Genomic DNA, 26,625 nt, shown 5'->3' with positions numbered 1-26,625 from the left:
TTTGTGTCAAGAATTTGATTTGTGCAAAAGCACGGAAACAAAAAATAACAACATTTTTTTTTGTCAAAAAATTAAAAAAGGCGATAGTTTGTAAATAGAAAGATGAGAAATATTTGTTTGTTTCTAGTGTGTTTTGTAAATAGTTATTGTTGATCCCATCTTACGCACAAGAGGCTTTATATGCGGTGATCGTGGATCGAACACGAGACCTTCAGATCTTCAGTCTGACGCTCTCCCAATTGAGCTATCCCCGCAGTACGAGTGTAACATACTCGGTTTTAATAATTGTTTTCTATTGTAAATTCCAAATTAAAAAACTAGGATAATTACACTCATAAAAGAATGTGAAACAAAAATCATTTGTTATTATTTATTATATAGTTATTAATATGCAATAAAATGTCTTAAAACAAATCTGCATCAATTAAAATTTGTAAAGCTTACAATTTGAAATTTGAATGGGTGAAAAAGTTACTTACATGCAAGTTTTGTTGAATTATTTTGTCGGGATTTTCGAACTATTTATTTTTTTTTCAGATCTTGAAAGGAACCTATGATATATTACCACCGTATATAAAAATTAGATATTTTGAGAAATCACAAATAATAAATCTCATGCAAAGAAAAACATTGATTAAATAGTTTCTATTTAAATCAATCAAGGCAACATCTCACTGTAATAAATTGTCATTATAATGCTACTACTCAACAAACTTTATTTAACAATCATATAAATGAAACTAATCCATAAATCCACTTCAAATGTCACTACTCCACTAACTAGCCGTGGTTTGACAATTGACAGAGAGGGTTTGAGAGGGAGGGTGAAGATGAGTAACAATGTTTGAAAATGTGTTTCAGTTCGACTCTAACCATGATAGTGATTACAGAGTGGGGTAAATGCCATAACTAAGGAGAAACAGATTTGGTGAGATATCACTAACAATAAGCACAATTCTCTAAATCTTGTAGATCTATGGTACTCCTAGTAGGGATATATATGGCAACACCACATCGTAATACACCAGAAAGACTAGATGGAGTATGGGTTATCACACATGAAAGATGATTTGTTTTGAAGGTTTCAATTGGCTTGGTTTATGTGTGGTAGTTTTGAGTGCATGGTTGAATTTTATTGATGATCAATACAAGGTTAGTATAAAAATATTCAAATAGTTTTCTCTATCATGATTTGTGTCAAGAATTTGATTTTTGCAAAAGCACGGAAACAAAAAATAACAACATTTTTTTTTGTCAAAAAATTAAAAAAGGCGATAGTTTGTAAATGGAAAGATGAGAAATATTTATTAGTTTCTCGTGTGTTTTGTAAATAGTTATTGTTGATTCCATGTTACGCACACGAGGCTTTATTTGCGGTGATCGTGGATCGAACACGAGACCTTCAAATCTTCAGTCTGACGCTCTCCCAACTGAGCTATCCCCGCAGTACGAGTGTAACATACTCGGTTTTAATAATTGTTTTCTATTGTAAATTCCAAATTAAAAAACTAGGATAATTACACTCATAAAAGAATGTGAAACAAAAATCATTTGTTATTATTTATTATATAGTTATTAATATGCAATAAAATGTCTTAAAACAAATCTGCATCAATTAAAATTTGTAAAGCTTACAATTTGAAATTTGAATGGGTGAAAAAGTTACTTACATGCAAGTTTTGTTGAATTATTTTGTCGGGATTTTCGAACTATTTATTTTTTTTTCAGATCTTGGAAGGAACCTATGATATATTACCATCGTATATAAAAATTAGATATTTTGAGAAATCACAAATAATAAATCTCATGCAAAGAAAAACATTGATTAAATAGTTTCTATTTAAATCAATCAAGGCAACATCTCACTGTAATAAATTGTCATTATAATGCTACTACTCAACAAACTTTATTTAACAATCATATAAATGAAACTAATCCATAAATCGACTTCAAATGTCACTACTCCACTAACTAGCCGTGGTTTGACAATTGACAGAGAGGGTTTGAGAGGGAGGGTGAAGATGAGTAACAATGTTTGAAAATGTGTTTCAGTTCGACTCTAACCATGATAGTGATTACAGAGTGGGGTAAATGCCATAACTAAGGAGAAACAGATTTGGTGAGATATCACTAACAATAAGCACAATTCTCTAAATCTTGTAGATCTATGGTACTCCTAGTAGGGATATATATGGCAACACCACATCGTAATACACCAGAAAGACTAGATGGAGTATGGGTTATCACACATGAAAGATGATTTGTTTTGAAGGTTTCAATTGGCTTGGTTTATGTGTGGTAGTTTTGAGTGCATGGTTGAATTTTATTGATGATCAATACAAGGTTAGTATAAAAATATTCAAATAGTTTTCTCTATCATGATTTGTGTCAAGAATTTGATTTGTGCAAAAGCACGGAAACAAAAAATAACAACATTTTTTTTTGTCAAAAAATTAAAAAAGGCGATAGTTTGTAAATAGAAAGATGAGAAATATTTGTTTGTTTCTATAGTGTTTTATAAATAGTTATTGTTGATTCCATGTTACGCACACGAGGCTTCATTTGTGGTGATCGTGGATCGAACACGAGACCTTCAGATCTTCAGTCTGACGCTCTCCCAACTGAGCTATCCCCGCAGTACGAGTGTAACATACTCGGTTTTAATAATTGTTTTCTATTGTAAATTCCAAATTAAAAAACTAGGATAATTACACTCATAAAAGAATGTGAAACAAAAATCATTTGTTATTATTTATTATATAGTTATTAATATGCAATAAAATGTCTTAAAACAAATCTGCATCAATTAAAATTTGTAAAGCTTACAATTTGAAATTTGAATGGGTGAAAAAGTTACTTACATGCAAGTTTTGTTGAATTATTTTGTCGGGATTTTCGAACTATTTATTTTTTTTTCAGATCTTGAAAGGAACCTATGATATATTACCACCGTATATAAAAATTAGATATTTTGAGAAATCACAAATAATAAATCTCATGCAAAGAAAAACATTGATTAAATAGTTTCTATTTAAATCAATCAAGGCAACATCTCACTGTAATAAATTGTCATTATAATGCTACTACTCAACAAACTTTATTTAACAATCATATAAATGAAACTAATCCATAAATCCACTTCAAATGTCACTACTCCACTAACTAGCCGTGGTTTGACAATTGACAGAGAGGGTTTGAGAGGGAGGGTGAAGATGAGTAACAATGTTTGAAAATGTGTTTCAGTTCGACTCTAACCATGATAGTGATTACAGAGTGGGGTAAATGCCATAACTAAGGAGAAACAGATTTGGTGAGATATCACTAACAATAAGCACAATTCTCTAAATCTTGTAGATCTATGGTACTCCTAGTAGGGATATATATGGCAACACCACATCGTAATACACCAGAAAGACTAGATGGAGTATGGGTTATCACACATGAAAGATGATTTGTTTTGAAGGTTTCAATTGGCTTGGTTTGTGTGTGGTAGTTTTGAGTGCATGGTTGAATTTTATTGATGATCAATATAAGGTTAGTATAAAAATATTCAAATAGTTTTCTCTATCATGATTTGTGTCAAGAATTTGATTTGTGCAAAAGCACGGAAACAAAAAATAACAACATTTTTTTTTGTCAAAAAATTAAAAAAGGCGATAGTTTGTAAATAGAAAGATGAGAAATATTTGTTAGTTTCTAGTGTGTTTTGTAAATAGTTATTGTTGATCCCATCTTACGCACACGAGGCTTTATTTGCGGTGATCGTGGATCGAACACGAGACCTTCAGATCTTCAGTCTGACGCTCTCCCAACTGAGCTATCCCCGCAGTACGAGTGTTACATACTCGGTTTTAATAATTGTTTTCTATTGTAAATTCCAAATTAAAAAACTAGGATAATTACACTGATAAAAGAATGTGAAACAAAAATCATTTGTTATTATTTATTATATAGTTATTAATATGCAATAAAATGTCTTAAAACAAATCTGTATCAATTAAAATTTGTAAAGCTTACAATTTGAAATTTGAATGGGTGAAAAACTTACTTACATGCAAGTTTTGTTGAATTATTTTGTCGGGATTTTCAAACTATTTATTGATGATCAATATAAGGTTAGTATAAAAATATTCAAATAGTTTACTCCATCGTGATTCTGTGTCAAGAATTTGATTTGTGCAAAAGCAAAAATAAAAAAAAAAATTTATTTGTCAAAAAATTAAAAAAGGCGGTAGTTTGAAAATAGAAAGATGAGAAATATTTGTTAGTGTTTTATAAATAACAATTGGCTTTATTTGCAGTGATTATGGATCGAACACAAGACCTTTAGATCTTTAGCATAAAGCTCTCCCAACTGAGTTATCCCCACGATTTGAGTGTTAGGCGGTTTTTATAATTATTTTCTATTGTAAATTCGAAATTAAAATCTAGGATAATTACACTGATAAAAGAATATGAAACAAAAATCATTTGTTATTATTTAATATATAGTTATTAATATGCAAAAAAAAAAAATTGAAAACAAATCTATATCAATTAAAATTTGTAAAGCTTACAATTTGAAATTAGAATTGGTGAAAAACTTATTTACATACAAGATTTGTTTGGATTATTTTTTCGGGATTTTTAAACTATTTTTTTTTCTTCAGAACTTGTAAGGAACCTATGATATAATATAATCATATATAAAAATTAGATATTTTAAGAAATCGCCAATAATAAACTCTAACAAAGAAAAACATTGATTAAATAGTTTCTATTTAAATCCATCAATGCAACATCTCACTGTAATAAATTATCATTATAATGATACTACTCCACAAACAACTAATAGTGGTCAAATAAACCAAAATTGGCTGATAGGCTGATTATTTACCAAACAGTGCCTATAACTATGAAATGCTAAAATTCAAAAAGTTGCTTAAAGCAACTTTTTCAATTAGCTTTTTGAGAAAAGAAATTATATCAAACTGCTATCAGCTAACAGCTAATTTGCTAAACAATTTTCTACAATCAGCTAATGTTATCAATTAGTCATACTTTCTAACCCAATCAACTAACAGTCATTTACCAAACAGGATCATAATCTTTTAAATACATACACATAATTTAAATGTTATTTTAAAACATGTTCCACAAATTCACAATGCAAGATGAACCCTATTACATGGTATAATTTGCCTAACTTTTGTGATTAATAACATGCATCATTGAAAGGGATGCAAATACAACCATGCTAGATTTTTATTCTATTTTATTTTATTTATTTGTCCAAGCCTTGCAATTTGCAAATATAACATTTGTCCAAAAAAACAGCTTTTGTGTCCTTATTTTGACTTTTTTGTTTAATTTAAAAATTATTATTATATTATGTTTTGAATGTGAGCTGAAATTATGGAGGAAAAAAATTAAAAATTGCAATTTCATAATATGAAACATGATCCACTTGTAAGGAAGTATATCAAAAAGAAAAATAACATTTTTCTTTTTAGAATTTTTTGTTCAAACTTTTTTTCTTGAATACTATTGACTTTGTTACAATGTAGTAACACTAGTGTTTGAACCTGAGACCTCTCGTTTGAGAAGCCATAACTATGCCACATAAGGTCTTTGGTAATTTTTTTATGTGATTTTTATTTATTAAGTGTTCTGAATTGTTTAATTTATTATTAACTAAAAAATAAATTTAATTACTAATTAAATGATACCACGAGAGGAGAAATATATAAGGGATATGTAATTATGTGTGTATAACTGTATATGTAGCTTTGCTCTTTCAAAAATACGGATAGCGTAAAGATATTTTCGAGATTTTAGGCAGCAAAATAGGACATTTCTACTACCATTCCATTTTTGTTATCAAAGTCAAAAGATATTTAATCATTGAAAATTGGTTCACGGCTAACTACTGCTGCCTTCAATTGACTAGTCATCGTACTTTTTATCTTTCACCCGGATCCATAACCCCACTCACTACAGAATGCAAAGATTAAATAGTGACTTAAACTTTATTTAAAAAGTTAATTAGGTATCTAAATTTTAAAAGATGTAATTAATCTATCAATATATTATTTTAATGCATCAATGCTTAAGAATCGTTTAGTGTCATGTAATAACAGGTCATTAAAATTACGATGACACTCTAATTAATTTTGGCGACGCTCCGACCAATTTCGGAGACTGCCAAACGGTCACCGGTTGCTTTCTCTAGCATGAGAAGGTGACCGAGTTGGTCTCCTTCTTCTGTTAGAGAAGGCGGTCGGCAACCATTTGGCAATCGCTGGTCGTTGGATGATAGTCCCCATAGTTGGTCAGAACATCGCCGAAGTTGACAAAAGTATCGCTGGAACTCTAGTGACTTGCTATTATATGTTACTAAAGGGATTTTGAGCTTTTATACACTAAAAGAACATGTTGATGGGTTTAATTATACTTTTAAAAGTTCAGAAACCTAATTAACTTTTCTAATAAAGTTTAGGAGCCTATTTGACCACTTTGCCTACAGAATTACAAATTTACAACACAATTATTTCATATGCAATACTATTATATAATATAGTCATAGCCTGCTCTGATTAGTTTTTTTTTTTAATATATATGTTACAACTTTTTTAATTTTCCAATAAAACCAAGACAAGTAAAGTGTGTAAAACTCATTGTGAATAAACTAATGTTGACTCGTTGTGCTTTAATAGATTGAGAAAGTAGTTATGAACAGATACTACATTGTCACAGAGTCAGTAGTACTCAATAAAAAAAAACAAAAAAAAATAAACTAATGTGGCGTTTAGTTCACGAAATGAAAATATAGGTAGCGTTCGGTTAGGGACTTTTATACTTTACTATTGGATTTGATACCTATTATGTGTTGGTCCCAAGGGGATGGGGTATAAGTCTAGAGGGGAGGGGGGTGAATAGACTTGTATAAGATTTTGCAAATCTTTTTCGACCTCTCGTGTGTATTGGACTTAGGATGTTTAGGTCCGATACCTCACAAGATGAAGACAAAGTTTTATGCGCAGCGGAAAAGTTATCCCCTTTTTAATTAGCACGAGTTTGAGTTAGTTCGAGAGGTGTGATTATATGCAGTGCAGTTCGAGAGTTAGATAGCGAGAGATAAAAGCAGAAAGTAAATGCGAGAGAGATTTTTAAGTGGTTCGGCCAACCCGCCTACGTCCACTCTTCTTCTAGAAACTCCCTAGAAGGATTGCATTAAAATTTCCCTTTTTAGTACAATATCGAGTGCTTGAGCTTTGATCACGAAGCCCGCCTCAAGCCTCAGGTTTTTCGCCCCGCTTCTTGTTACTCCACCTCTCGAGCACTTGAGCTTTGATCACCAAGCCCGCCTCAAGCCTTAGGATCTTCACAAGACAGCTCCCAGGTTACTCCGCCTCTTCTTGCTTTCTCCAAAGCAAGGTTGTTCCGGTTGTCACAGGTTGAGTGTAACAATCTCCAATCTGACCGAAAGCTATCGTTGAATAGACTTCCTTGTAGAGCAGCCTCGGTCACCTTCTAGATGTGTAGACTTTGTAACTTTGTAACTCTCTCAAACACTAAGATGTGTTTTTTCTCGCTGTTGTGAATATCAGGATGATATTCCGATTAAGCACTTGCACTTGAACGTTTGAAACAGACACTTCTTATTCGAAAATCACTAACTCTACTTCACTTGTGTCTTCACGTCCTTATATATGAGAGTTGAGGAATAATTCCGTTGGAGGGAAAATTATTCCGTTTGAAATCTGTCTCCCATGCTGATCATGGGACTTGCATAATTTTAGCATGTTTCATGGAGTGGTGGTCTTGTAACTTGAACCCTTTGTCTTGTAGTGAATATCCCATAATCCACTTTCTTGAGTCCATGCTCCACTTACTGCTTTTGGTAAAAGTTACTCTTTTTATATTCCCATTGATCCTCGTTTTAGGGAATAAGACCGACCTTGGATTGGTGCATATTCTATCTGTTTGTTGTGGAATTCTGACGTGGCATCCACTTCTGGTTGTTCCATCATATAGCTTTTGGCACTTCCTTAATATCTTATCTCCATGAAATTCTTCTTCTCCAAACTTAGATTACTTTATCTATGCATGTTGATTGCCATTCAGCCCTTTGGAGAAGTACCAGTTCATCGAGACCAATGTTGATGTCTCGACCACTTGATGTCTCGATCTCATGTCTCGAACTGGATTGATGTCTCGAGAGATCCCATCTCTCGAACTTTGCTTATGTCTCGAGACTTAGTTGATGTCTCGATCCCATGTCTCGAACTGGATTGATGTCTCGAGAGATCCCATCTCTCGAACTCTGCTTATGTCTCAAGACTTAGTTGATGTCTCGCAGACCCTTATTCCTCTAGTGTTGTCTCGTGCCTTCTTCTGATCTATCTATAAGGTTACAACACGAAACTTTCTAAGATGTTCAAACAAGTTTACCTTAAGCTTAAATATTTTCCGAGTTGAGCTCAATTACCCGGTTGTATTTTCGCTCTTAGTTTACTTGTCGAACTTACAAGGATTTCCTATCCTTCGAGACTTAGGGGATTGTGAATTACATTTGGTATCATCAAAACCTATTACATTATGTTCCTAACATTATGATGTTTGTTTGCCTACAATTGAATTTAAATCTTTTAATAATCATAAAACTCATTACCCTTCTCATTCCTTACTTTTAATTTGAACAATAGAATAAAAATTGAAGAAAATAAAAGAAAATAAATAAATAAAAGGTCATTGTTGATGCACATAATATGAAACTTTAGGAATCATATCCTCTTGTGCTTCCTCAAGACAGGGCTGGCCCTGGCCATGTCGGGCCAGGGCGACTGCACAGAGCCCCCAATTTTTGGGGGCCCAATTTTTTCTTTTAAAAATATTTTATGTATAGTTTAATATTTTTATACTTGATAAATATTTTTTTAGAATCAATATATTGGTCTTAATTGTAAGTGAAAATAAAATTTTAGAAGTAATTGACATCGAAATTTGGGTGAATAAATTTGTATTTAAATATGCACAGAAATATCACTAATTTTAAATTAAATTTTGAAATGTATTTTTTTCTTTGTTGAATTTTATTCATTATATTTAGATTAAAAAAATTATTACTTTTCATTTTTGTCATTTTTTTTTGAAAGGACTTTTAATTTTTTTCATAAAATACAATAACTTGAAGTCTATAAGGATTTGGACTCAATTATCTTAGTTATAGAGATTTTCTAGATCTTCTAGACTTGTATCTTTATATTTCATAGGTGTTTTTGGATTATGTTTCTTACTTTTAGAAATAGATATCTCTTTGTATATTATAGTGAAATTTAAATATTAAAAAAATATCTCTTCGCCTATGTTCTTGTCTCTTTATTATTATCTTTGTGTTTTTCGTTTTACTCTATTATATTTCATTAGATTGCATCTCAAAACAAAAATAGTGAAGGTCTAAATTAAACTATTAGACAGGGACCCTACTTTTAATAGAACGGCCCTGAGCTTGGGAATTATTGAGATAGAAATTAAAATACATATTCTTGGAGATAGTTCTTTTTTACAATTATTGGTATAGGACTTGGCCGGGTATCAACAATAGCTTTCACTAGACAATAATAATTTCATATCAACAAAAGGTAACTTTAAAGTGATTTTTTCTATCTTGGTCACTTTCTATTTCATTTTATGTTTGACTTATGCAGTTTGTATTTGTGCAAGGACTAGTCAATGTGATCTAAGAACTTCTACCAAATATTTAACACAAGAACTGTGCTAAACATATACCTGCTAATTGGAGCAAGAAACACAAAGACAAGGTCTTGAAAATGTCTTTTTGGATGTGTGCAAATGCAACAACTCAAAAGTAGTTCAATGTAATGGTTGATCAATTGGATTTAAAAGATATACAAGCTAAAGCTGATTTGGCCAACTATCCTGCAAAGTTATGGTGCAAGGCATTTATGAGAACTGAAGTGAAATGTGATTCTGTAGATAACAACATGTGTGAAGCATTTAATGCAACAACCGTGAAGGCAATAAGCAAACTAATAATTAAGATGTTGGAGGATATAAGGGTTACTATAATGACAAGGGTTGCAAGATATAAGAAAGTGGTAGAGAAATGGCATGGTAAGTTTGAACCTAAAATAATTAAAAAGCTAAATGAGAACATATTTGAAAGTATAGGTTGGCATGTTGACTTCTATGGGGATGATGGGTATGAGATTAGAAAAGGAAGGGAACAATTCAAAGTAAAGCTAGAAGATAAAACATGTTCATGTAGATCTTGGGATCTCACAGCTATACCTTGTGTATATGCATTGTGTGTCATATTTGATAAAGGAAAATATCTAGAAAACTTCAATTCATTCATAAATTCTACTTCAAGTATGCTTACAAAAAGATTTATAGTCACACTATCCATACACTTAATGGTGAAATCAGTTGACCTAGGACAAGTTCTGAAGAAATATATTAGCCCGTTTACCAAGGCTTATGACTGATAGGCGAAAGAAGAAAAGAACACGTGAGCCTAATGAACCCCTAGTTGCAAAATTTTCAAAGGCAAGGTCAAATTATGACATATTCCATTTGTAAACAAAAGGGACATTCAAACACCTGTTTCTGCTTCAGCTTCTAATTCTGGTTCTAGAATAGCTAAATAAAGAAAAAGGTATAGTGGCTTTGGTATGTATATCAACCCAAATAGTGGATCACAAATATTAAATGTAAGTGAATCATAATGTTAAATTAATATAGTATGGAGTTTAGATGTTATAATTAGTATGACTAATCTATTAAGTTTTACTCATTCTGTAGCCTGGACAAAGAGGACAACAAGTGTTATCTGTTAGAAGGAATGCAAGTATATTGGGCAAGAAAAATTAGTAGTGGAACAATTTAGAATGTGGCCTACTATTTTTGTAATTGTATTTTGATCTACTTGTGACCTACTATTTTTGTAATTGTATTGTGAATTATTGTAAAGAAATTTATCGGAAAGAGCATTTTTGTGCCTTCTTGTAAAGCAACTTCTCGAAAGGAGCTATAGGAGCTATTTACTTTGTGTAAAGAACTTCTCAGAGCTATTTACTTTACGTAAAACAACCAAAACAAAGATGCATGAATTAACCAAGTTAGTACAACCATTCATATTAACGAATTAACCAACATAAATTGGTACAAACCATAAACCCAAAAAAAAAAAAAAATCGATACAAAACCAATAAGAACAATCATTCATCTATTAATCAAAATGAAGTCCAACAATCCATCTACAATTGCTTTTGAAGTAAATTTCCTACAAAAGATAAGGAAATCATTTTTTTGGGTAAATTCACCGAGTCTTTCTCTGTCCGTTTAACTGTCCGAGCACGGGAACTGGCCTAGGGAGAATCGTCACTTGTGGAAATCAAATCTAGAGCTCACTTGCCACTTGAGCTACCACATTGGGTTAAAGATAATAAGGAAATCATGATTTTTTTTAGAGCTAAGGAAATCATGGTTTATTCACCATAAACCTTACATTCAACCATACAAATGCAACTAACATAACTACGACACCAACACCTACAACAGTAATCATCTTTACACAATTTTGATTGTAAATTGAAGAAATCTTGTTCGAGCCTTTTTCAATTCTCTCCAATCTCGTTTGGACCACTGAAACTTCATCTCTTAAACATTCAAGAATCCTTTTTAACTCTACTAAATAAATATTGGTTGATTCACGCTCCATAGCTTACATTCCTTGGATAATATCATATCCTCAACAAAAACCGGAACCCACATCCATTACCCTGAAAATCAAGCTAAACCCTAATGCCAAATTAAATAAAACATTACATAAAAAAATAGATAACAAATTCTAACATTCCATTGTTGACATTCCAAAAAGTTCCTTCCACTCTCACGAGATGTGCATAATGGGGATCTCAACCCACATTTACAGTACAAATTAAAGTTGGCTCGTATTGGAGAGTAAAATTCAATTCGATATCCTTTGATAACTTGAAGATGACCTCGAATTAGAAGAAGACATTGAAGAGTAATATTATATGCTTTTATCCCTACTCGTACTTTACTTTTTCTACCATAAGGAAATTCCAATTTGAAATCCTGCTCATACTACACTTCTGGGGCTAGCTGTTCTATAAAGAAGAAGACAAATAGAAGAATATTAAGTTGGAGAGAAGAAGTCGACATGGTAGAAGAAAGAGGAAAGGAAATGAACGAAATTAAAAACAATTGTCAAGTCATCGTCCACGTCAACGGGCAACCGGAAGGAAAGGGTGCTAGCCAGGCAGCCAGCTAGCATGGTAGTTGGTATTTGAATTCTTTCATTATTCTCACGTATCTTTATTACTAGTTACGGCACATGCATTGTGCGAATAATCTGATGCCCAATGTGTATTTTTAAATTATTGTTTCATAATTTATCAAAGTATCATTTGATATCCTAATGTATATTAATGCAAGATTATCAAAATTTTCATAAAAATAAATAATTCAAGAATGCATAACTATCATATGTGGCAGAAATGTTGGATTCACTAGTGCAATATATAGCAATTTTAGACGGAAGCACCTTCACTGGATAGTACCCTAAGCATAGTTTTTACAACACAAAACCTATTAATTAATTAATTGGCGTGATCCATGTTTCCGACCTTTTGTTGCCACTTCCACCATAAATGAATTTTTGATTTGATCTAGTCCCTTGGTGTGCTTCACAGCAATTTTAGTGTTTTGGCGCAGTGCACCTTCAAAAACAAAACCAAATCCTCCTTTCCCAAAAAGATAATGATAATAGGCATAGTTTCTCATCTGTGTTGAATATATAGTTCATGTTAAATTTTATATTGTTTTTTTAATACACCCTAACATATTGATGGACAACAACATTTACACCACTAATAATTCATGGATGACATTGATAATTGACCTATTATAGAAGGTTCAAATAAGGTTTTTTTTTTAATTCTTTTTCACGAAATCTTATTTAGAATTTGAGGGTAGCTACACAAAATAAACTGATAAGTCATAGACAATTGGGTTTTTTTTTTTTTTTTTTAATTGTAATGTCATGCGTGATATAGTCATGCATGCTGCGGCAATCACGTTTGGCATTGAATTGAATTATAATAAGTAAAAATGTGCGATCATAATCATGGAGAGGATTCTTCAAATTGGATCATAGAATAGTAGAAGATGGTAGACCCACCGCCAGCACACATTTGACCATACCCTATATTTCATTAATATATCTGCTGACTTTTCTTGACCTTATCATAATCATCATTATCCTCCATTTTTAAATAATCTCTTTTTCCCCAATATTTAATTTCATCTTTAGAGTTTCAATCTAATTTTTTTAATTACGGAGTAATAGTTTACAAGGAGGTTTTTTTAATTTTAAATAAATTATATTTACTATAAAAAATTTTTATATGTATTTTAAATTTATTCAGGATGGAATCAATCAATTTACAAATAATTAATAAATATAGATTTTTTTTATAGTCTGATCTTTATAGATAAAGTTATTTTAAGAGGTGAATTGAAATTTCGAGGAAATTTTAAAAATAATATTTGTATATACAAAATGAGAATACGTAAGAGTAATAAAGGGAAAATTTATGTATTGTGTGTAGGTAGATTTTTTATTTTTATTTTTGAAAACCAACAAAGAAGAGAATATATTAATGAATGAGGTGCAAAATGCACTTGGGGAGAAGATTCCCAGACTAATACATCAGTCTAAGTGTAAACGTACAATTTTCGTTAGAGCATTGGCTAGCTAGTTGATTTGTTGATCTATTAGTATGTAGGTAGAATTTAATATTGAAGACATCTAATAATGGGCGTTGAATGACACAATTATAAAAGATTATTATTATTATTGTGCGTTGAATGGAATTTCGCCAACCACTTTTACTATTTTATATCTAATTTATGCCAACATCTTAATTACCGTGGGCATTCATGTTGTTTTGGCTCCAAGTTTTTTTTTTTTTTTTTTTTAAAGAGAAAATTTAACAATTACTACTGGAATGTGTACATGATTTTAAGAAGAAAGGAAAATCACTAATTTGGTCTCTCAATTGTTTACCAACTGTAAATGTAGTCCTTAGTTTTTAATTTCAACTAATTTTATTTTTGAATTGTTTAAAATTTTGTCAATTAAACTCTTTCGATGGACAAAAATTGTAATTTTCTCATTTTAAAATTTCGTCAATTTGATCTTTGAAGGGTTTAGTTGACGAAATTTTAAACAATTCGAAGATAAATTAGTTGAAATTGAAAACTAGGAACTACATTGACAAATAAAAAGCAGTTGAGTGACCAAAATAGTGATTTTTTCTATGAATAATAATGATAATAGTTCACCCTTTGACTTTACAGGCTCGTTAGTAGCTTGCTTATATTTTTTTAAAAAGAATAATAGTACATTCTCTTGCAAAAGTCACCCGATAATATTTTCTTTTTGAGTACTAATATAATATTTATTACATGACTTGTTATTATTGTATTAATTTTTTTTTGAAAACATATTAATTTTTTATTTAATTATTACATAAATTTTTTATTAACTCTGTCAAATTAGATAATTTATGAGTAACCAATGAAAAAAAAGTTTTATTTTGTAGACTCCCAAGTGAACAATATATATGTAGTAATTTTATTTAATAAAAATAGATAAACAAATAGATATACATATTAATTCTTAGTCTTTTAAATTTTACTACAAAATTGGTATTCTTCTTTTTAAGAGATTCACGCCATCACATTTATATTTCAATAGATACAAAATGGATAGTTTTAATCCGTATGTCTAATGTTTTAAGTCGTATTATATATTCATAGGATAACAATTACTCTCAATTATGATTAACTTAAAAAAAAAAAATTTTTTTGATGATAAATTATATTGTTTTTAAGTAATAATCATGAGTTCAAATTTAATAATCCCCATGGATTAAAAAAAAATTCTTGGGATTTCATCAAATATTGTAATATGATTCAAATTTTTGTATTTGAACTACCAATTGGCCAATAACAAAAAAATATTAAATGTAATGACATGAGCACCTCAGCACTTTATATTTCAATTACCAACTGGCACTAACAAAAATATTATCAAATGTAGACATGATAAGTATGGGCAAGCAAAATAAAGATTAATCAAATTACCAATGACCGATAATTGAATTGATGATAAATTTTTATAATTTGTTATTAATTATCGACTATAAAGTTATTCTTTTAAAAAAATCAATTTGAGAAATGATGAATTTAATTAAAAAAAAACAATTATTTTATTTTGAGAAATAATGAATTTAATTAATCTGGATGATAATCCAAATTATTAAACCCGGGAACAAGGATAATACGGTAAATAAATGAACAATGATAGATGGTAAGAACACGAAAAGTATGCCACAGAGACAATTTAATCATATTTATTAAATTGTAAAGTAATAAAATTTTAAAATAATTATTAATTGTGAGAAGTAAATAAAGGTTAATAATATAATATAATAAAATTACATAAATGTTACAATGACAAAATAATGGAGTTGGAAATATAAAAATTTTGCTCTTATTTTAATCTCATATTCTCATCCCATCTTCCTAGACTAGAAACAGTCCTTATATCGTGGACCGTGATTCTAAAACGACGTCATTTCAGTAAGTGGGAGACAGAGCCCGTAATTGACACTACAGTTCATCTCAAAAGATACTGCCTTACATTTGTGTTTTATATTATCGAATGAAACTGTAGTTATATATATCGAAATGTAACTGTAGTTGTGTTGAAAAGTAACTGCAGTGTATATGAACTGATACTGAATAACAGTTTCACATTTGTGTTTTATATTATCGAATGAAACTGTAGTTATATCAAAATGTAACTGTAGTTGTGTTGAAATGTAACTGAAGTTGTGTTGAAATGTAACTGCAGAGTATATGAACTGAAAGTGAGTGGCGCGAATTCATCCGTCTGTTTTCATTAATCAAAACGACGTTGTTTTGATGCACGATCCACAATGCATTGTGGACCACGGTCCACGATATAATTTGCGGACTAGAAACACTTTTTTTTTTTTTTTTGAGAACCGGACTAGAAACACTTTAACCTCATCTTCTTCCCAAATGGGTCCAAAATCACTTTTGTCTCCAACAGTCAAACCAACTCGCACTAACTGTAAAAAACACGAAATGATGTTTGCTCAATCTCATCTCTACCCAATTTATCGCGAGAAAACGGGCATCGGTGGGGGCCAACCTCCAGTCCACAACCACCCACCACTGGACAGAATGGCATTTACTCATTTAGGGGTAGGGGTAGGGGTAGGGGGTTGGGGAGTGTCTATTTTCTGCAGAGAAACAATAATTGCAGAGAAAGAATGCTTCTTTTAAGTTTCCCATAAACGCAAATCCAATATTTACAGTGGATCAATTATAGGAGAAGGCACAGAAGCTTCTTTTTAGATTTGCTGCTTTCTCTCCCATTCTACAAATTTCTTTGAGGTATTACTTACTCACTTCTTCTCCTTCTTCCTTATCAGTATTCAATTTTTAGTTCTGGAATCACTGAAATCTCAAAAAGAGTCTACTGGATACGTGGTCTTGTATATATGTATATGTATGTATTAATTGAAGTGGGCGCTTTAGTATGCGAGGGCTGAGCTGAATTGAAATCTAATCTTGATTTGATTGGATGTAGAGGTTTTGATTTTTTTCTTTTTTAAGGGTTAATGGGTTCAAAGCTGAGTTGGGTTTGCCCGGATTTGTGCTTTTGCTATGTATTTGGTGTTTTCTTGTAACAAGTCAGGAGGTTGATTGTAAGAAGTCAAAATGTTACTATTGCAACAGTGACACTAATGAATTTGGAATCTTTAATTTGAGAGGAAATCCTGTTATTAAGTAGTACTTAGTTATTGTCTATGCTAGTTCTTTATAAATGGGAAACTTGTCAAATGAGCCTACTGCTTTCCCTCACAGAAGCCTATATTCATGGTGATTTCTTGATTCTAACAGTTCACTGATGTCTGTGTATTGGCTTAGGACATAGCATTTCAAAAAGTAAAAGTCTTTCTTAATGTGATATTGTGATGTAAAAAGGAGTTAAAGCCTTTAAGATTAATACACCTGAGGAAATTTTATATGCCTTTCAAATGACATCCTGTTGATTAATTGGACTTTCAAAAGATTGGATGTTCACAATTTGAGGATGTAAACCAGCTGACCCGTGATTGAATTAAAGAAGTGATGCCAACCTTATTATAATCAATTCTTGGTAGTTTAGAAAGTTCTTCAAGAATTTAATCAACATTGCATATTGGTAGCTAACCAACATATTGTGGGTTGTCTGTAACCTCTTCTCCAATTGCTTAAACAAATGAATCAATAGTTGATTTCAACAAATTCACCTATTGAGACAAGTTTAACTAAACAGAAAAATATAAAGAAGTCACAAACTATGTTATCTTTGCTTCTTAGTCGTGCTCATGCTGAGATTTAGGGGACTATTTTCAATTCATTTACTTTTTTTTTTTTTTTTTTTGGTTTGTGGGGGAGGGGGCGTTTTTTATGCTTATCCTGCATGGAATTTGGAAATTAAGCACATAAATATGCAGTGGCAATATATGTGCCGGCTAGTACTATTTTGCAGATGGAAATTTGGTTGATAGACATTAGCATAGCTAGTCTTCTTGTCCTTTACCCATGTGTAATGCATATAAATTTACTGAATCTGCCCTTTTTTCTTGAGTGTTAACATGCCATCTTATTCATACTAATTAATTTGACTGATAACTTATCTAGTTATCTTTTGCGACAACTTATGTCATACCTAATCTCATTGTTTCTTTTACCCACATGTGGAATGATGGCAATGAATTGTTAATCTTCCTTTTTTCTTGGGCGGTACTTTGCCATCCTGTACATTTTTATCCACTTTTCCAATTTCTTATATTTTGTGACAAATTTCCTATGCATCATTGATATATTTTTTGCAGTTACTGTTCATTCATGCACTTTGGAAGATGGTGTCCTATGTTGCTTCAATAACTGGAAATCAGTATTAAAGCATCAAAAGCTGCTTCTTCAGAAATGGAGTTGTTCTATGCGGCACTAATTTTGGCATGCTTTTTCTCTTTAGTGTCACCTGATGCCCAAGGTATCATGCTATTTTGATCTATTTTTTATGTGATCCGTTTAAGAAGTTGGTTCAAAATTTTATGTCCTGATTAGCCCAACTAATGTAGGGAACTTGCAAGTTCTGGTATTGTTACTCCATATCTCACTGACTCACTCTGATACCCTCTGATCTGGTATAATATTGTTGCCTTTGTTTCTCGTTCTATGCCCTGTTGATAAACAAAGGGCTATGTCTGTCTATAGGGTTGTGTCTGTTTATGAATAAGTGCTTAAATTAACAGTTATGTGTCTGTATATATATGTACTATGTTTCTTCATTAGAAACATAGAATTATAGTAATATATTGTAATCTTTCAGTATTATATACATTTTCTCATTCCTTGATTCTTCATCTCTGCTTTCGCCTAACTGGCTGGTGGTTGTTATTCTCCACACGCCAAGCCTTTGGATCTTTCAAATTCAACATGCCCCACATGCTAACCTGCACCTTGCAAAAGGAAATCCAGTCAAGTCTAGATTTCACCTGATAAATGCAATAGTATCACTAATATGCAAAGAGAAAATTTATAATTTAGGTTTATTAATCTATCAGTGATTTTAGTGATACTATTGCATTCAGTTATCTATATCAGTTGTACCTATTATTAATTAGAAGAAAATTGATGTACCATAGCTACACATCCAGGGACATAGGCTGCTATATGTGCAAATTGTTTATTTTTATTTTTATTTTTGTATGTGTTCTTGGTTGATTATCAAATAGTTCAAGGAGATAATTAATGAATTTATATTCATAAAAGAAAACAACAAAATCTACTTGTAGTGCTTTTTACACTATTGGTTCCCTTTATTTTAGGAGATGCACTGTTTGAATTGAAGTGGTCACTAAATGCATCAAGTGGTCAGCTCCCAGATTGGAATGAGAATCAAGTTAATCCATGCACTTGGTCCAAAATTACATGTGATGATAGTTACAATGTCATCATGGTGTAAGTGACATTGTGATACTAATATACTATACTTCTTTTATTTATCTTCATACACATGCTAACTTTATATAATCTCTTCCATCTTAAAATGTTTGTTCCATGTTAAACTGACAAATTTTCATGGTGGTTTGCAGGTCATTGTCTAATATGAGATTTTCTGGCACTTTATCTCCAAAAATAGGAGCTTTGAAGGCACTGAATACACTGTATGTGCTTGGAACCAAAAATGTTTAATTGCTAAGCAACGTAATCTGGTTTCTTGTGCATTTTATTGACCTCGTGTCCTCGTACTATTTATGTTATTATGTAGAAATTTGTTTATGGCATTTCCAATCCTGGGCATGCTATCAGCAAATCTTTCGTGTGGTGGTCCGCTGTTTATAAATACCCCACTACTTAAAATGAATTTATCTTGTTGATTAGTTAATCTCGTGAAAATCTTAATTCCCTATCGAGTGGTTTATAGATCACATCTATTTATTATGTAGTTCATTGCAAGGAAATGGCATAACCGGTAAGATTCCTGAAGAAGTTGGAAATTTGACAAACTTGACAATGTTGGACCTGGACCATAACCAATTATCTGGAGAAATACCACCCTCCCTTGGCAATCTCAAGAAGCTCCAGTTCTTGTAAGCAATACTATACATCCTTTAAGCTTTTACATGCATTAATGCTATATCTTGTATGGACACTTAACTGTGTTCCTACATGCAGGTTCTTGAGTCAGAACAATCTCACTGGGACAATCCCCCAATCTCTTTCAAGCCTCCCAAGTTTAATTAACCTGTGAGTTATTTATTTTGTTTTGACATTTAATTACAATGAGAATCATTTGTTGTAATGGGCAATTGTTTACTTGGCTTTCTTGAGATGGTCTTTGCAGGCAGCTCGATTCAAATGGTCTTACTGGCCAAATACCTGAGCGTTTATTTGAAGTCCCCAAATACAAGTACGCCATTATAATCATTTTTTGGGATAGTTAAATAATTAAAATCTGCTTGTCAACATGAACTTAGCCTCTTCTTTTCGTTTTCTTAACGCTCATATTGAAAACATGGTTTCTTTGGTCTAGTTTTACAGGTAACCATTTGAACTGTGGCTTCAATTCCAGCCATCGATGTGAATCTGACAGTGGAGGTAATTAAAATTGTAATGCATTATGTATTTCCATATAAGGAGCTTTATGTCCATAATACAGAAACTAGCTCTGGTATCCCTATACAGAAAAAGCATTGTGCACATTTCTGATTCTTGTAGAGGAAATCTATACATTGAAAGGATGCGAACCTATACATTACTTGTAAATCTATATTTCTCATGTTAAAGTTTCAAGCATATTGAACGAAAACATTTATTCATATGCATAGTGTCTGTCCTTTCTGTGATGAACTGATGATGTTGCTTTATCTTGGCAGGTACTCCCAGTAAATCAAAGACTGGAATGGTTGTTGGTATTGTTGTTGGATTTTTGGGTTTTGTTCTTATTGTAGGTTTGCTGCTATTTTTCTTCAGAGGCCGACATAAAGGCTACAGGCGCGAGGTCTTTGTAGATGTTGCAGGTTTGTGTCAATTCTGTCTTGTTCATTGAATTAGCGTAGCATTATGGCTTTTTATTCTTGATAAACATTTCCCTCAAACTTTGATAAAACATCCTTCCTTTTTCCGGATGGTTTCTGGGTTTGAATGTTCAGGAGAAGTTGACCGGCGAATTGAATTTGGTCAATTAAAAAGATTTTTATGGACAGAATTGCAAATTGCTACAGACAACTTCAGTGAAAAGAATGTCCTTGGACAGGGAGGGTTTGGGAAGGTTTACAAGGGAGTGCTCCCTGATAATACAAAGATTGCTGTTAAACGATTAACGGACTATGAGAGTCCCGGTGGGGATGCTGCATTCCACCGTGAAGTTGAGATGATAAGTGTGGCTGTTCACAGGAATCTCTTACGGCTTATTGGCTTTTGTACCACACCAACAGAGCGCCTTCTGGTATACCCCTTTATGCAGAATTTAAGTGTTGCCTATCGTTTACGAGGTATTATTATTTATTCATATTAATTATAAATTGTTTGTTGACATTCATAATTTTTGTTGTCTGTTATTCATTGATAGTTTTGTTATCCTAGATTTTGATTACTAGTTAGATATTTGAACTAAATCTCTAAGAAAAGGATGGTTATTCATGAAGTAAATGGGAAAAAGTATATTTCATTTGATCTGATAAGCTCGGGATACAATTTCAGAACTTAAACCCGGGGAGGCTGTTCTGGATTGGCCTACAAGAAAGCGTGTGGCATTGGGTACCGCACGTGGGCTTGAGTACTTGCATGAACATTGTAATCCAAAAATTATTCACCGTGATGTTAAGGCTGCGAATGTATTATTAGATGAAGATTTTGAAGCTGTTGTTGGTGATTTTGGGTTGGCAAAGTTGGTAGATGTAAGAAAAACCAATGTTACCACTCAAGTACGTGGTACAATGGGCCATATAGCTCCTGAATACCTGTCTACTGGGAAATCCTCAGAAAAGACGGATGTTTTTGGCTACGGAATCATGCTTCTAGAGCTTGTAACTGGTCAACGTGCAATTGACTTCTCTCGCCTTGAAGAAGAAGACGACGTGTTATTGCTTGATCATGTAAGTTGGCAAAGCTATTCACTTTTTCGTTTCTTGTTGCAAGACAAAACAATTGTGCTTTTACTCAGACATACTTGGCATGATTTATTGAGAAACCGGGAGGGAAATAGGCAGCACACACTAACACACATCTTAGTTTAAATATGTAATAATTGTTGTATTATATTGACAGTTAGTTGTACCTACCGGTTGGTTCTATCCAATCCTCTATCCATATTGCCTGTTTTCAGAAATGAACTTAGAGGGGTAATCCCAACCAGCATGGCTAAGGATATAGAGTTATAACCATAAGGTCACGAGTTCGAATCTCAACCTTCTTGGTTTGAGCCGGTTAGCTATGGGCAACCTAGGTTGGTTTACTTCATTGTGGTCCTTTGCTGGTTAGGGTTACAGGGCGGGGTTTACCCCGTGCACACCCTTGGATAGTGGCTTAGTTTGTATAATTAGTGTTATCTGTCTTCTTCTTCTAGTAACAATTGATGAAATACATGCCTTTTTCATCTAAAAGGTGAAGAAACTGCAAAGAGAGAAGAAGCTACATGCAATTGTAGACCGCAACCTAAACAAGAACTACAACATCCTAGAAGTAGAGATGATGATTCAGGTTGCGCTGCTGTGCACCCAGGCATCGCCTGAAGAACGTCCAGCAATGTCGGTGGTAGTAAGAATGTTGGAAGGGGAGGGGCTTGCTGAGAGGTGGGAAGAGTGGCAACATGTTGAGGTAACCCGTAGGCAAGAATATGAGCGGCTGCAGAGACGATTTGATTGGGGCGAAGATTCGATATATAACCAGGATGCCATTGAGTTGTCTGGTGGAAGATGACATTGGGAGAAAACTCCAAGCAAGTGTACAATTCCTTGTATTAGTTTTGCCTGATTTATTATTGTAGTGTATTTTCAATTAAATAGTGTGTAGTAGTTGTTTCTTACCTTCTTCACTCTGTTAATCTTGTGACAAGGTGGAATCGTCCACCCAGACGCCCCCACAGACCCGACAGTTTGTGGTGGGATAAATCACGGTGACTCAATTGACCAATAGAGGTTAGACTTTTGTTCACTTTTCACAAGGCGCCTCTTTCATCTTGAGAGGTATTCTCACACTGCTGTTGGTGAAATTCAATCTTTGATCTTATATGACAAATTTCACCTCTGCAACTAGACGACTAGATGATCCAGTTGTTCGGGAGGCATACATGAGTTTTGTACACCAGCCCTGGAATTGAAAATCTATGTATATCACTTATAGTGTATTTTCAATTAAATAGGGTGTAGTTGTTTCTTAACATCTTGTTTTTTTTTTTTTTATGGTTGGTTATCTGCGATACCAATTTTCTCTTTACACAGTTTCACTGACAAATGTCAATTCTTTCGGTGCCCAAATTTGGTATTGAGTATAGAAATGACCTTTGTTGTTTCAATATCTATATGATTTTATTAAGAAATACATGATTAGTTTAGGTATTCTTAATCTCTTCTTCCACTTTATTAAGAATTAATTGCTGGTGACTATTGCCAACAACCATTGACCAGTAAAGGACTGTAAGAACGTAATTAGCCTAGATTGTCCATGATAGCTCTTACAATGAGTTAAACTTGGAAGGAAAGTCAGAACCTTGTGGTTACTAAGCTAGTTAACAATCATTATTGCGTAAACTGTGATCTACGTAGCGAAAACACATCAAGTACATTATTCTAACTCATAAAATATATTATTCAAACACATAAAATACATTATTTTAATTTATAAAATACATTATCTTACCCCAGAAATTTCATTATTCAAACACATAAAATATATTATTTTAACTCATAAAATGCATTATCTTATTAAAAAATGTTCATTATTCTAACACGCACGTGGAACAAAAATTTTTTTAAACATAAAAACGATGTCGTTTTGGACCGTGATCCAGACAATAATTTGCAGCTATCTAATTATCAAATCAATTCAGTTGGTTGGGATTGTCCCAATATCTGAATATCTTATTAATCTATTGATAAATTGTTTGAGTTATTTTAGTAAAGTAAAATAAGAGTAATATAGTGATAGAGATGAAGTACTCACCAACATTACAGAAACTACACAAGTAAAGTCGTGTAGTCTGTAGTGTTTACATATTCCTTCCCAATATTTACATAAATTAAGAGCTTTGCTCATTGAATCTCACATTTAAAGACAACAACATAATTGGTAGGGTAGGTTAAAAATATGTCAATGCTTTAAGGACAATTTTTTAAGGTTTCAATGTGAAAATATGTTCAAAATGTGAAAATATTTTTCCTATTATTTCTACGCATCATAATTACGGAGAACTTTTTAGATAATATGGGAGCGGTGATTTTTCTTACATTTCCACCACTTGTAATATAAGAAAGAAGTGTAAGCACCATGTTTCTCATTTTTTTGTCAATTTATTAACTTTGCGTGCTCACTTTTCATCCCTAAATTATACTAACATTGCAAATTTTGTCTCTAATCTATTGTTAGTAAAGCGACGAAAAGTGCAACACCAATAATAGCTTAGGGACGAATCCTATAATTATCGTATAACTTATGGATAAAAAGTCCATCTTTTTTTTTTCTTTTTGTAAACACGAAAGTTCCTAGTATATGACACATCTACTACAAAAATATTGTAAGATTAATGATAAGTGGTTTAATGAAAAAGATGTTAATTAACGGAATAAACATGGTAGGATGTATTGTAGGGGAAAAAATTACACCAAACAAAATTTTAGCAAAGGAGAGGTTTGAACTCTTAAGTGGAAGAATTGAAAACTCTGAGTTAACTAACCAATTGCACCAGCACTCCGTATGTTAAAATTAGAGTTTGAAACGTCGAAAATAACACATACATATGTATAACATCAAAATGGGGTTGTAGAGATTCGAACTCACGACCTCAGGTTAGCGGGGGATACTCATAAGAACTGAACACCCGCGCGCTGGCCAACTGGGCCACCACCCAGCTTGTTGACTTGTTGGTTTGAAATATTTAAGAACCCTATGAAATAACAAATACATATATAAACATTTACCGTGATTTGTTAGTACGTATCGCGATATGCATGGTGCAGAAACTGAAAACATGAACGACGAAGACGAGAGTGGATTGCCTCACGGCGCCTGAAAACTACTTGACCAATTCGCGAAGACGAAGCAACTGATATGATCGGAGACAAGATTCGATTCGCCGGCAAGGAGTCTGGAGTTTTCAAAGATTGGGTTGTGTTGTTATCCTGACCGATTCGATTACTATATATGAAATTTATGCGGTTTTACTTTACTTTTGTCTTAGTTTGCCCAAATGATTAAAACCATTTAGACTAAGTATTTAGATTGGCATTTTTACAAAATTGTACACATTTATTTTAGTAACAATTATAATCATTCTCATGTGATCAATTCACTCTCTATATAATGTGGTATTCAGAATAATTTTTTCTGATGTTTTTGGTAGGTTTGAGTTGATATTTGTGTTGATGACACATTAGCAAAGTGACAAATTAAATCTGATCTGACCGCCATTCTGAGTTATGCTTTCATCGATTTGGTATGAGAAGTGTATTTAGACTGTGTTTGGTTCGCACATTGGAATCGGAATTGGAATGAGTATCAAATACTTGGTAATAGTAATGTGTTTTGGTGAAAGTATTTTGCATTTTTGGTAGTAGGGTGGAATGAGAATGATTATTAATAGTTGGGGAAGAGGAGGAGAAAGGGAAATGAAACCCTTATTTAATTAGGGAATAAGTTTTGCAATTAATTAATGAGGTAATCAAAATCCATAGTAGTGTTCTAAAAACCTGTCAACCAAACAATAACAATGACTTTGATACTCATTCTTGATAGCGAAACCTGTCAACCAAACGCATCCTTAATTTTATTTTTTTGGTCAGAATAAGAGTATTTAATTATTATTTTTTAAAAGATAATGTTGTTATGTCTTGTCAATTGATTTGAATTTGTGAATTGATAATTACAATGTTTTTTTTGGTATTTATTGTTTAGCATATCTAATATCTAATATATATATATATATATACACACACACACACACATACACTATACTATACTAGTAAAAGCCAAAGAAAGTTAGGCCTATAATGGGTAGAGTGTAGAACGGTCAAATTATTAAATCAAATAGATGCAATGGTTCAGATGATTTAGATTTATATCTTTCCTTGAAATTTCCTAATTTATCATTAATTATATGATTATCCGATAAATTTTCTGTCAAATATTCTCTTTCCGTTAATATTCTGTTAACTTTTAAATTAGCATTTTTAGATTAAGTATTTAGATTAGCATTTTTACAAAATTGTAAACATTTATTTTAGTGACAATTATAATCAATCCATCATATATTATCTTGTATTCATAAACTTTGAATTACCGATTTAAACAAACAAATTCAATATTTAATTATCAAATCAATTAGGTTGGTTGGGGTTGTCCCAATATCTGAATATCTTATTAATCTATTGATAAATTGTTTGAGTTATTTTGGTAAAGTAAAATAAGAGTAATATACTGATAGAGATGAAGTATTCACCAACATTACAGAAACTATACAAGTAATTAAGGTCGTGTACTCTGTAGTGTGTACATATTCCTTCCCAATATTTACATAAATTAGGAGCTTTAATTTGCTCATTGGATCTCACATTTAAAGGCAACAACATAATTGGTAGGTTAGGTTATAAATATAAGAAACATAAAACGTGAAATGGTAATTTTCTAAAATAAGATACGATATTTAAAATTTGAGTAACGAATATATATATATATATATATATATATATATATATATATATATATATATATATATATATATATATA

At 32.0% G+C, this 26,625-nt stretch overlaps 1 protein-coding gene and 4 non-coding genes across 5 annotated transcripts; 1 reads left to right on the top strand and 4 right to left on the bottom strand.

Annotated features, from left to right (window-relative positions):
* Window positions 1–181: 181 nt before the first annotated feature.
* TRNAF-GAA lies at window positions 182–254 on the bottom strand. The gene has a single exon. It is a non-coding gene; the product is annotated as a tRNA-Phe (tRNA).
* A 1,118-nt stretch (window positions 255–1,372) lies between these two features.
* Window positions 1,373–1,445, bottom strand: TRNAF-GAA. The gene has a single exon. It is a non-coding gene; the product is annotated as a tRNA-Phe (tRNA).
* Window positions 1,446–2,563: 1,118 nt separating this feature from the next.
* On the bottom strand, window positions 2,564–2,636 carry TRNAF-GAA. The gene has a single exon. It is a non-coding gene; the product is annotated as a tRNA-Phe (tRNA).
* Window positions 2,637–3,754: 1,118 nt separating this feature from the next.
* On the bottom strand, window positions 3,755–3,827 carry TRNAF-GAA. Its single transcript has one exon. It is a non-coding gene; the product is annotated as a tRNA-Phe (tRNA).
* A 12,525-nt stretch (window positions 3,828–16,352) lies between these two features.
* On the top strand, window positions 16,353–23,065 carry LOC116019751 (probable LRR receptor-like serine/threonine-protein kinase At5g10290). The gene is made up of 12 exons (XM_031260075.1): window positions 16,353–16,521; window positions 18,012–18,172; window positions 19,011–19,143; window positions 19,278–19,349; window positions 19,632–19,775; window positions 19,861–19,932; window positions 20,030–20,095; window positions 20,219–20,283; window positions 20,562–20,705; window positions 20,838–21,179; window positions 21,388–21,782; window positions 22,291–23,065. Exons 2-12 carry the CDS (start codon window positions 18,106–18,108, stop codon window positions 22,603–22,605), a joined length of 1,815 nt encoding a protein of 604 aa, XP_031115935.1. The 5' UTR covers window positions 16,353–16,521; window positions 18,012–18,105; the 3' UTR covers window positions 22,606–23,065.
* The last annotated feature ends 3,560 nt before the right edge of the window (window positions 23,066–26,625 follow it).

This window comes from Ipomoea triloba, chromosome 5 (assembly GCF_003576645.1).
Source record: "Ipomoea triloba cultivar NCNSP0323 chromosome 5, ASM357664v1".
Taxonomy (NCBI): Eukaryota; Viridiplantae; Streptophyta; class Magnoliopsida; order Solanales; family Convolvulaceae; genus Ipomoea; species Ipomoea triloba.
This window is presented reverse-complemented; position numbering and strand designations above follow the sequence as displayed.